General features: G+C 38.9%; 1 protein-coding gene across 1 annotated transcript in view; it reads right to left on the reverse strand.

Annotated features, from left to right (window-relative positions):
* The window catches only part of LOC135220856 (E3 ubiquitin-protein transferase MAEA-like), a 213,275-nt gene that overhangs the window by 118,541 nt on the left and 82,276 nt on the right, over nt 1-12,458 (reverse strand). Inside the window, 1 exon segment of the mRNA XM_064258420.1 lies at nt 3,638-3,801. Within this exon segment, the coding sequence (XP_064114490.1) occupies nt 3,638-3,801 (164 nt within the window).

Raw genomic sequence — 12,458 nt, forward strand, 5'->3', positions numbered from 1 at the left:
CGAGTTTTGGACCTGGATGCTGGCGAGGGGCCAAGCACCAGCATGACCCGCGCCTAAAGGCCGTTCTGTGCGTCCACGTGTGGCTGAAAGTGTTTTAGGAAACACAGCGTATGCCTTTGGTTACCCCTATACATATTTATATATAATATATATAATCTAATTCTATATAATAGTATAATATTAATAAATATATTATATGGTATGTATTGTAGTAGTAGTATTGGTGATGGTATGGTATGTATGTATGTGATGATAATGTATGTTATGTATTGTATATTAGATATATAGATTATTGTATATTACTATTAATATATCTAATAGTATATAGATATATATATTATTATATATAATTATTTATGTAATAATATTGTAATGTATAAACATAACAGTTATACATATTCAGAACAGATTATATAAATAGTGATTAGAGATATATTAGATGTGATATATACATATATATATATACCTATATAGATATTATATAACTTATATATGGATTAATATGTAATATGTTATGTGTACATATAAAACATTATATATATGTAATATGTATATACATATACATATACATATATAATAAGGTAAAATTATTTTGTAATGTATATAGTAATAAATGATCTATATGTATAATATATATAATATAATATATAGTATAGGTATATCAGTATTATATATATTATATATATTATATATAAATATATATATATATATATATGTATTATGTATATACAGATACATAATAATTTATATTATAGATTATATAGTATATATATATATATATATAATTAGTTATATGTATAGTATGTATGTATGTATGTATTTGGTATGTATGGTATGTATGTATGTATATTATAATATATTATATATTATATATAGTAATATATATATATATACTATTAATATATATATATATATATATATATATATATATATGTATCAATTCAAGCTACAAATGTCCTTTAATATCTAAATTCACTTTACCTCCCAAATGATATATTTTCATATATGTACCGAAGGGGAATTTTTTAGTTGATAATAATTTCGTCCCCCCATGGGATCGAACCACCATCCGAGTGGACGGGGACGAAATCAGGACAGTCAGTGACGCTATCCAATCAGCCAACAGAGACGCTATAAGTTCATATCGATTCTGACCTTACAAATCACCCTCGATCTCGGTGCTTTCGTAATTAGAATCGATATGAAACCCCGTCTACCATGTTAGCCAATTCGAGCGTTTGACAGCACGTAGCCTTTTGTTATGAATAATTATCACATCGAACCGTGATCCATTTATATATCAATTCAAGCTACAAATGTCCTTTAATATCTAAATTCACTTTACCTCCCAAATGATATATTTTCATATATGTACCCGAAGGGGGAATTTTTTAGTTGATAATAATTTTCGTCCCCCCATGGTTTCTGAAAGTCGACTTTCAGAAACTTATTGTCATGCAGGACTCGGATCACTATACATATGGTTAGTCTCGATGTAGACTCTTTATTTACCAATGTACCTTTAGAAGAGACAATTAACATTATTTTAGAGAGTTTTTTTAAATGCTGATGACACTTTCCACGGTTTTAATAGAAATTTGTTTAAGCAATTATTGGAACTTGCTGTGCAAGATTCCGCTTTCGTTTTTAATGGTCTTCTGTACTCGCAGGTCAAGGGCGTGGCCATGGGGTGCCCTTTAGCCCCGATTTTTGCCAATGTGTTTATGGATTTTTTAGAGAAAAAATTTTTAGCCGAATGCCCAAGTTCTTTTAAACCAACTTTTTACAAGAGATATGTAGATGATACTTTTATTTTACTTAGACATGCATGGCAGGCTGATGCCTTTTTGGAGTTCGTGAATACTCAGCACAGTAACATAAACTTTACCATAGAAACTGAAAAAGATAACTGCTTACCTTTCTTAGATATCAAGATAACCAGAGATAATAATAAGTTTAATACTTCTGTCTATAGGAAGCACACCTTCACTGGAATGGGGAATAATTTTTATAGTTCGTGCTTCATAAATTTTAAAAATTTTATGCCATCTCCACTTTGGTCCTTTAGAGCACTTAGGTATGCTTCTGATTGGAAATCTTTCCACACTGAAATTGAATTTTTACAAGATTATTTTTTAACTAACTCGTACCCTACGGAGGTATTTTATAAAATGGTAAACAAATTACTTAACTTAAACTTCACGGAAAATACCCCTTCATTTGATGTACCAAAATTACCCATATACGCCACTATTCCATATTTTTTCAAAAATAAATTAGGAGACCGTATCAAGAAAATTATTGAAAGAGAGTTCGGAAGCCTCAAAGTTAATTTAATACCTGTTAATCCTCTCAAAATAAGCTCACTTCTTGGTCATAAAAAGAGAATTTGCAACCATTTATGCGATCCAATAGTATTTACAAATTTACTTGCCCGGGGTGTCCCGGTACTTACGTTGGATCGACGAAACGCTTGTTGCAAGTTCGATATTCCAGTCATTTGGGAGTAAGCTACAGAACTGGCCAGAGGATAACCAATCCTGAACTTTCTAATATAAGAAATCATGCAGCTCTTTTTAAATTGAAAATTAACCAAAACATTTTTCGATAATTGACAATACCAAGCATAGCCAATATATAACGACACTTGAGTCTTTACATATCAAGCACATCGTTCCTTCCCTCAATTCTAGTCAATCCTCTACTCAACTTTTCTTAGCGTAGTCGAGATCTGGGCAAACGGCGGTCCTACAGCCATTCCTTTCTTGTCCTTCACTTTATTAAGGTTAATATTCCTTTTTAATGCTAAATTTCAACAATTTTAATGTCACCTTTTAAATAATTTTAGTATGTTTAGCTTTTAACTATAATTTTTATGAATAACTTAGGTATTTTATGGTTTCCTTTTAAAATAGCATGTAAACTTTAATTATATTTTTATAAATGTGAATTGATTTTACATTACAGACTGATGATGTGTCAGGATGACACGAAACGTATCTCATAATAAACTCCTTAACTGATCTACCGAGTTTCGGTAACCCTCTGATGTCTACATGTTCGCACCTTTTGATGTATGTATATATATATATATATATAATGTGTGTGTGTGTGTGTGTGTATATGTATATATGTATATGTATATATATATATATATATATATATATATATATATATATATATATATATATATATATATATATATATATATATATATATACACACATATACATACATGTGTGTGTGTGTGTGTGTGTGTATATACAAGTTTGCAACTTTTCAGCCCTGTGGTTGGCTGATGAACAGCCAATCAGGAACGTCATATGGGACGGGGCTGGGCACCAGATGCACGGCTGTTATGAATTAATTATAGTACCCCTTAAAGATAAGACCCCATTTCTCCTAGGTATAAATGTGCAATAGAGCTTGTAAAGAGAAGTTTAAAACTGACCCTACATGATAGAACTTTGCAAAAAGGTGATTAGATAGAAAGTATACCATTCAACAGGCACAAAGACTGGTACCAGGTAATATGAATTTTGCTGTATCTCATTCAACTCTCATTGGGACTGATGGATTTAAAGGTAAATTATGAGTTTCTACTCCATGAAGCCAAGAAACTTATAAAAGCACCTACCCGATAACAGTGAGGAGTCTTGAGTGCTGAGAGTCCTGCCTGAACTACAACCGAGAATGCAGACTGTGATGACAGTTGATACAACTTGAGATTTTCAGCCCTGAACTGTTCAATCAATTCATCCCATCGAACATCTGACAGGAGCTCATTATAGGGACTTACATCTATGTTAAAATAAAAGAACAAATGCAATGATAAACTGAAAATGTAATACTATACATAGCAATAATGCCTACAGCATTAACTTTTAACTAGAAACTCAAATGTCTGACATACAATTACAAACAATTAAACTTACTATAAAGAAATAAGATACCAAAGAAAGGTGACTGACTGATGTGGTATCTACTGAAGCATTGCATTTACATCACTGGTATGACACTTCCACTAAATATACAAAGCTAACTGAAATCATATGTGAAAAATGCTAGGTAAATATTGTTGGAGTACAGTGAATTTGCAGTAAGCAGTGGAATGCAACAAGGGGATATTATTTTTCATGCATTTTGCCCTTGTCATAGGTTTTATAATGACAAAGTGGTCACAGATGGGACAGAGGATTTAGACTTAGAATATGCAGTCAGTCATTTTGAATCAATAAAACATCAGTACACTATTTCCAATGGCTGCTTTAAAAAATGTACCAGGAATCTATAGAGTATTGGGAGTCAAAAACATCTTGGAAAAATACAGATGATAAGGGCAGAGTATACACAAAAAGATGAAACATCATTAAATGGAGAAAGGATGAATGAGGATGAACCTTCCAAATATTTAATAACAATGACATCCAATATAGTTCATTCTTTTGAACTGGTATTTAGCAAGACTAGAAGAGCCAAATAAAACAACGTCCAGGCTGAGCAAGATTTGGAAATCACACAAGACTAAAATTGTAAACAAAATGACAAATTTTTCATCAATTTGTATTTTTCATAGCTAACAACCTGAGGTCTTAACAATAGGATAATTTTCTAGCGCCAGCTGGAAACCAGTTATAAAACAATCAAAGATTGTAAAGCAAGGAATCTGTGGCATCTGGCAACTCATGCATATATGAGGTGGATGCTGGTCACCGACTGGGCTTGGAACCTCGTGAATCACCAGTCTTTCTTCCAACTCAGGATATGAGAGGGGTGGCTAGCGGTGGGCAGTAATAGACTTATACTTCGAGGGAGGTACAAGTACCATGTACGGGCTGGGGGTTCAGCCCACCTGACCACCCTTCCTAGAAGATAAAGTTCTAAAGAAGGGGGTCTGAGCCATGAGAAAATAGATAAGCGAGTATCTAAAACTCAATCTTCTGGGATTAAACACAATGAGATGTCCAGATTCATTGCATTTGTGGAAGGTAAAGAGAACTGTCTGTTCAAGCAACAAACCATGTACGTAGGCCACAGGGATTTGTTACTACTCCTCCCTCCCCTTGTCAGAGAGTGGAGTAAGTGCTACTGAGAAACAGACTTCCTTATTGTATAGGAACAAACCAAATAGTAACTGCAACCAGTATTGCTGCCACAATCACCTTTATCAGACCAGTTCTAGCTTATGACCTGTCTTATTCTTCAACCCACCTGTAGGAAGAACAAAGGAGACAAGCCATCTCACCCATTCTCTCTTCCACACAATCATCTTGGGTAAGATGCAAACTGTCTCGCTAGGGGCACTGGATCAGCTACATTACTTGTTGGGTAGCCACCATCAGACCCAAGGAAAAAGTGTCCAAGAACCTGTGGGCAATGTCCTTCAGGAAAAGGAAGTGAATGTGGTCTGCTGAAGCCAGGAACCAGCATTCAAAATCCTATGAACAGATAAGTTCTTCTTAAATGTCAGAGAGGATCTCATTCCTCTGATGTCATCTACTATAGCCAGCACACTCTGTGACAGAGCTATAAGGTGAGGAGTATGCCTGCTTAATCACCTCATACAGCCAGAATGATATAGAGTTCTTGGAAAATTCCACTCTGGACCAGCCAGTACCAACAAAAAGTCTGCTATACTAGCTTTAGGTGAAGAGTCCTTTTCAGATAATGGCACACAGCTCTGACAGGACAAAGCAAAAACTTCTGCGGATCACTATCCACAAACAGTCATGTAGTGAAAATGAGGCAAATCTGCTCTCATGAACCAAGGGATTCTGAGTCTTAGCTACAAATTTTGGGACAAATTCAAAAGCCACAGACCTCCAACCCCTGGAGTTTTTTAGTTTCATAACTCAGGCCATGAAGCTCTCCAAATGCAAAGCAAAAATGGGAATGTTGTTACGGCACTTCAAAACGAAAAGCTGAACACATGATTATGCTTTACAAAATGTATGTACGTAGTCCACTTGAATATTGCAATATGATATGGTACCCACACTATCAAAGGATATTCCACATATTGAGAGTGTACAAAGGTCCTTTACAGCTAGAATAGAAGTTAAGGATCTTGACTACTGGGAAAGACTAACAATTTTTAAAATTATATAGTCTAGAGAGGAGAAGAGAATGCTACAAGATAATACAGGCATGGAAACAGATAGAAGGCATTACTGAAAACATCATGGAGCTAGAAATATCAGAAAGAGCAAGCAGAAGTAGAGCAATAGTACCCAAAACTATACCGGGAAAACTGAGGAAAGTGCACAGGACATTAATCTACTACACACCAGCATCGATATTTCAGCGTCTATTCTATGAGTTACCAGCTCATCTGAGGAACATATCAGAAGTGAGCATAGATGTGTTTAAGAAGAAGCTTGACAAATATCTAAGCTGCATCCCAGACCATCCAAGATTGGAAGATGCATTAGCAATTCTCTGGTAGACATTAGAGGTGCCTCACACCGAGGGACCTGGGGCAACCCGAACAAGCTGTAAGGTCTGTAAGGTAACTCTCTCTGAGGAAGCCAAGGCCAACAGGGAGACTAAAGACAGAGTCAGATTCCTGATTGACAAATGACATAATGGTTTGACTGGAGCTTGAGTAAGACTATTCAGGACCAGAATAAGATCCCAAATTGCAGGTTTGAGTTCTCTTGGTGAACTGGATTGTTTTAAACTCCTGAACAACATCAAAATTTCTCAGGATGAAGAGATGTCCACGCCCTTCTGGCGCAGGACCAACGCAAAGGTGGCCCTGTAACCCCTGAAAGCCGAGACGGAAAGAGCTTTTTTGTTTCTGAGAAAGATTAGAAAATCCGCTATCTGCTCACAGAAGTTCTGAGTGGAGAGAAACACCGCTGATAACCCCAACCACAGTAGACAGTCTACTTACCATAGAAACCTCTGATGAAGGTCCAAGATAGCTGGACATCTGGCCTGCTGTTTTGCAAGAAAAGCCTCTTGCTGTCAGGTGACATCTGACAGTCTCCAGCCATGAAGCGATAGAGATCTTACCGACTCGTGGAACCTTTCTACATGAGGTTGGCAAAGGAGGTTGTTCCATAGAGGAATTTCTCTCCGAACCACTGGCAGAAGATACAGAAGTTCTGGGAACCACTCTGCTTGTGGCCACAGAGGCACCACCAAGGTCATCCTAAGATTCCTGGAACTCATCACTCTGTTTAGGACCTGACAGATCAGGCAGAACAGAAGAAAGGTATAGTACACCTCGAGATTGTGCCAAAGATGCTGAGAGTGTCCTCTGCCAGAGGAAGACGATCCTGGACCACCAAGAAGTAGACCTCCAGCTTCCTTTGTTGGAAGTGAGTGGCAAAGAGGTCTAACAAGGGTCTTCCCCAAAGAAGAAACGGCCTGTCAACTACATCCTGATGCAGAGACCACTCCGTATGTAGGACTTTACTCCGACAGCTTACCTTATCGGCCATTACATTTCTCCTGCCTGGAATGTATCTGGCCATGAGCTCCACTGAATTGTTGACCGCCCACTAAAGCATCTCAACTGTTAAAGAGTGGAGCTGGTGGCAGAAAGAAGACCTCTAGCTTCTTTCGCAAAGAAGAGGTCTAACATAGGTCTTGAAGAATGGGAAAATCTTCTTGAAGAATCAAGAAGCAGAAGAACATTTGGGAATTTGAAGAGTATGCCCAAAAAATACATAAACTTAAACCAAGGCTAGGCCTAGGACCCATCCACCTGGGCTGGGATAAATCAGTAAGGCATATTCAAACTGGCTAGGCTAGGCTTAGAACTTAAGGACTTAAGCTCAACTAAAATATAAAATAAATCAGGTTCAACAAACTAGGGTAGGCCAGGCTAAGAACTAAACCACTTGCTAAACTAAGAACCCAACCACTAAGGCTAGGTTACGGTAGCTTTGAACTAGTTAGGCTAGGCTACAAACTCAACCACTTAGGCTAGGTTCAGGTAGCTATGAACTAGTTAAGCTAAGCTAAGAACTCAACCACTTGCTACGGTAAGAACCCAACCACCAAGACTAGGTTAAGGTAGCTTTGAACTAGTCAGGCTAGGATAAGAACTCAACAACTTAGGCTAGGTTAAGACAGCTTTGAATAGGTTAAGAACTCAACCACTTGCTAGAATGAAGGAATCCATTGACTGGCATTTGCACAGATGTTCCAAATTACTGTTGGGTAGGTCGTCATCTCTTCCACCAGAACTATACTGTTGAATAATAAAATAACATCCTGGATTGCCCTTGAAAAGGAAGACACTGGAACATTGGCTGTGCTACAAACCACGTATGTGGACATGCAATGAACCATGTACGTAGGATGAACCATGTATATGGACGTGGGATGAACCACACACCTGATGTGTGATGAACTATGCACATGGACAACAATGGTCAAGTACATGGTTACATGGTTGAGTGATGAACCACATACAAAGAAGGGTGAAGACATGTAAACAGCGGTCTGATGTAAAACAATCTACGAATGAACATCAGGGATATGACCACCCTTACCTAGTTGTCTCTCGACCCTTCACTCTGGAAGAAGCACAAAGTAGGACCACGATCATGTACACATTCGTGATGTGTACAACGATCCAAGTGAGAACACTCTTGCCAAGAAGTCTCTCAACTCGACTCTAGAAGATGAACGGTGAGAGTAGGACCTTCATCACGTACACAGACGTGCGATGAATCACAAACACAGCCGTAATATGTAGAATGATCCAAGTGAGACTGTCAGGGAGAAGATCATTCATTGCCTAGAAGTCTCTCAAACCCTGACTCTGGAAGACTACCAGCGACAGTAGGAATTCTATCACGTACACAGATGTGATATGTGGAACGATCCGAGTGAGAATGTCGGGGAGAAGATCACTCTTTGCCTAGAAGTCTCTCAAACCCTGGCTCTGGAAGACTAACAACAAAAGTAGGAACTCCATCAAGTACATGAACGTGCGATGAAACACATACACAGTTGTGATAAGTAGAATGATCCAAGTGGGAACGTCGGGGAGAAGATCACTGCCTAGAAGTCTCTTAAACCTTGACTCTGGACGATTAACGGCAAGAGTGCATCATGTACATGGCTGTGGTCGCCTTTGCCAGCCCCTACATTGGAGCCGCTTCATCATGCGACGAACTTGAACCGAAGGATCAGCCTGAGAACTCTGATACTAGGAAAGATCAACACAGACAGGAACACACATTCATGTACTTGAAGAGGAGAGTCATGTCTGCGCTGGAAAGATGGTGAAACACCTCTTTCACTCTCACATGATGCCACAAGTCCTGAATTCTCCAATGGAGGGGGAGGGGAGGGGGAAGAAGAGAAAAGGAAAAGGCGAAGAAGTCCTTGCCCTATGACGCAGACGCACCCTGCTTGAAAACACTGGGAACCTCCTACTAAACACAGAGTCCAGCCAATCAACCAACTCCTGAAAGAAAACCTACAATGGGTTGACAACTGACCGCAATGACGTCATGGACGAGGCTGGGAGTGACTTTACAGCAACAGGCAGTGGGAGACATCACAGTAGGAGTACTGAAAGTGACGTCACAGCAATCGGACTGGTAGCCCTAGTCAAAGGTCTCAGAGAGGGAGAAGATGGCAAAAAGGTCTTCTTTCGTCTCCTACAGCAACCGGGGGGCCTCCCCACGACATATACATATGAAGAATAACTAAGAATTTGCCAAGAAAACCCATCGCCGAAGGAAGTGGAAGTACCATCACTTAAACGCAGCACCGCCAAACTATGCAGTCAAAAGAAGCCAAGATGTCACAGGACCATTTGTGACTTCACACAGCAGATTACTCTACAGAGAGAGAGAGAGAGAGAGAGAGAGAGAGAGAGAGAGAGAGAGAGAGAGAGAGAGAGAGAGAGAGAGAGAGAGAGAGAGAGAAACATTGTGCGTAGCCTGGAAAAACATAAAACAAAACTGTACTACAATTTATTTTGTATGACAAAAAGGGTACCAAGTCGAACATCATAGGAAGACAATATCCACAAATCAGAAAAGCCATCTGTAAGGTTGGTATCCCCGCACGACAATGCAGTATTGTCGGTGAGCAAGAAGGGGCTCCGATGACAGCGAGGAACATACCGCCAACAACACAGACTGGGCTCCAAGCTCTGTTCACAGCACTAACAAGCACACCAAAATTAGTAAAGGGGCATCTCTGTCAGAGGAAAGAAAAGCAGAGGGGCTCCAAAGTACTAGGCAGAATGTCGCCGCTGCCAGATTTCCAGGCAAAAAGCAGGGCTGACAACTAAAGACCCTATCACAGGAAATAATATTTCCTGTGAGAGCAAAAAGAATTATATTTATCTGTAAGGATAACGGGAAGGAAGTGAGTCATACGACCCATGCCCCCCCACACCAAAATGACTGGAAATAGACAAGATGGCAATCATGACTGGTCCAGCAAGCAGATGGGAAGAGCGCAATCGTAAGCCATTAAAACTCGTGGAGAAGAAGTGTATGAATGTAGTCCTATGCTAGACAGCCAAATCCTAGCATAAAAACTTTATCTCCAACACAAACCCCTAATGTCTCAAATATCCCGAAACACACATTCTGAAAGACTAAAGCAATACCACCTTCCCAGAAAATTTGTAAAAAGATAAAATCAAAGATACATAACACATTAATGTCATAATACAAATGTTTTCAAAATATCCTCAATGTAGCATATGTAAAATGCTAAAGAACAAAATGTAGTTGGTCCCTCTCTCCCTGAAGGGGAAATATCCCCTTGGGAGCCAGACCAGCATTACACACAACACAGCCGATGACAAAGCAGAGGAAAAGACATGAGACACAACTAGTACTGCAATCTGCATTTGTCCCAGATCTTGATATGCCAGTGGAAATTGTACCCATAATCATAGGAACACTAGGCACGATCCCAAGATCCCTTAAAAGGAATCTGGAAAAACTAGAGGCTGGAGTAGCTCCAGGACTCATGCAGAAGAGTGTAATCCTAGAAACGGCACACATAACACATAGTAAGAAAAGTGATGTACTCCTAAGAAGGCAGGATGCAACCCGGAACCCCACACTATAAATACCACCCAGTCAAATTGGGGGACTGATAGAAAAAAAAAATAAAATAAAAAATAAATAAAATAATAATAATAATAATAATAATAATAATAATAATAATAATAATAATAATAATAATAATAATAATAAGTCCATGGATACTGGCTCAAAAACTTCAAGGCCCTACACCCACGAATAGCAGAACAACTCCAGCATTGTATCTCAAATCACCATGCACCCAAATGGATGACCACAGGAAGAGCATCCTTAGTACAAAAAGACAAGAGTAAAGGAAATATAGCCAGTAACTACAGGCCTATCACCTGCCTACCAATAATGTGGAAGTTACTAACAGGTATCATCAGTGAAAGGCTATACAATTACCTAGAGGAGACAAACACCATCCCCCACCAACAGAAAGGCTGCAGAAGGAAGTGTAGGGGCACAAAAGACCAGCTCCTGATAGACAAAATGGTAATGAAGAACAGTAGGAGAAGGAAAACCAACCTAAGCATGGCATGGATAGACTATAAGAAAGCCTTCGACATGATACCACACACATGGCTAATAGAATGCCTGAAAATATATGGGGCAGAGGAAAACACCATCAGCTTCCTCAAAAATACAATGCGCAACTGGAATGCAATACTTACAAGCTCTGGAATAAGACTAGCAGAGGTTAATATCAGGAGAGGGATCTTCCAGGGCGACTCACTGTCCCCACTACTCTTCGTAGTAGCCATGATTCCCATGACAAAAGTACTACAGAAGATGGATGCCGGGTACCAACTCAAGAAAAGAGGCAACAGAATCAACCATCTGATGTTCATGGACGACATCAATCTGTATGGTAAGAGCATCAAGGAAATAGATACCCTAATCCAGACTGTAAGGATTGTATCCGGGGACATCAGGATGGAGTTTGGAATAGAAAAATGCGCCTTAGTCAACATACAAAAAGGCAAAGTAACGAAAACTTAAGGGATAAAGCTACCAGATGGGAGCAACATCAAACACAGAGATGAGACAGGATACAAATACCTGGGAATAATGGAAGGAGGGGATATAAAACACAAAGAGATGAAGGACACGATCAGGAAAGAATATATGCAGAGACTCAAGGCGATACTCAAGTCAAAACTCAATGGAGGAAATATGATCAAAGCCATAAACACATGGGCAGTGCCAGTAATCAGATACAGCGCAGGAATAGTGGAATGGACGAAGGCAGAACTCCGCTGCATAGATCAGAAAACCAGGAAACATATGACAATAAACAAAGCACTACACCCAAGAGCAAATACGGACAGACTATACATAACACGAAAGGAAGGAGGGTGAGGACTACTAAGTATAGAGGACTGCGTCAACACCAAAGAACAGAGCACTGGGGCAATATCTGAAAACCAGTGAAGACGA

This window comes from Macrobrachium nipponense, chromosome 2, assembly GCF_015104395.2.
Source record: "Macrobrachium nipponense isolate FS-2020 chromosome 2, ASM1510439v2, whole genome shotgun sequence".
NCBI lineage: Eukaryota > Metazoa > Arthropoda > Malacostraca > Decapoda > Palaemonidae > Macrobrachium > Macrobrachium nipponense.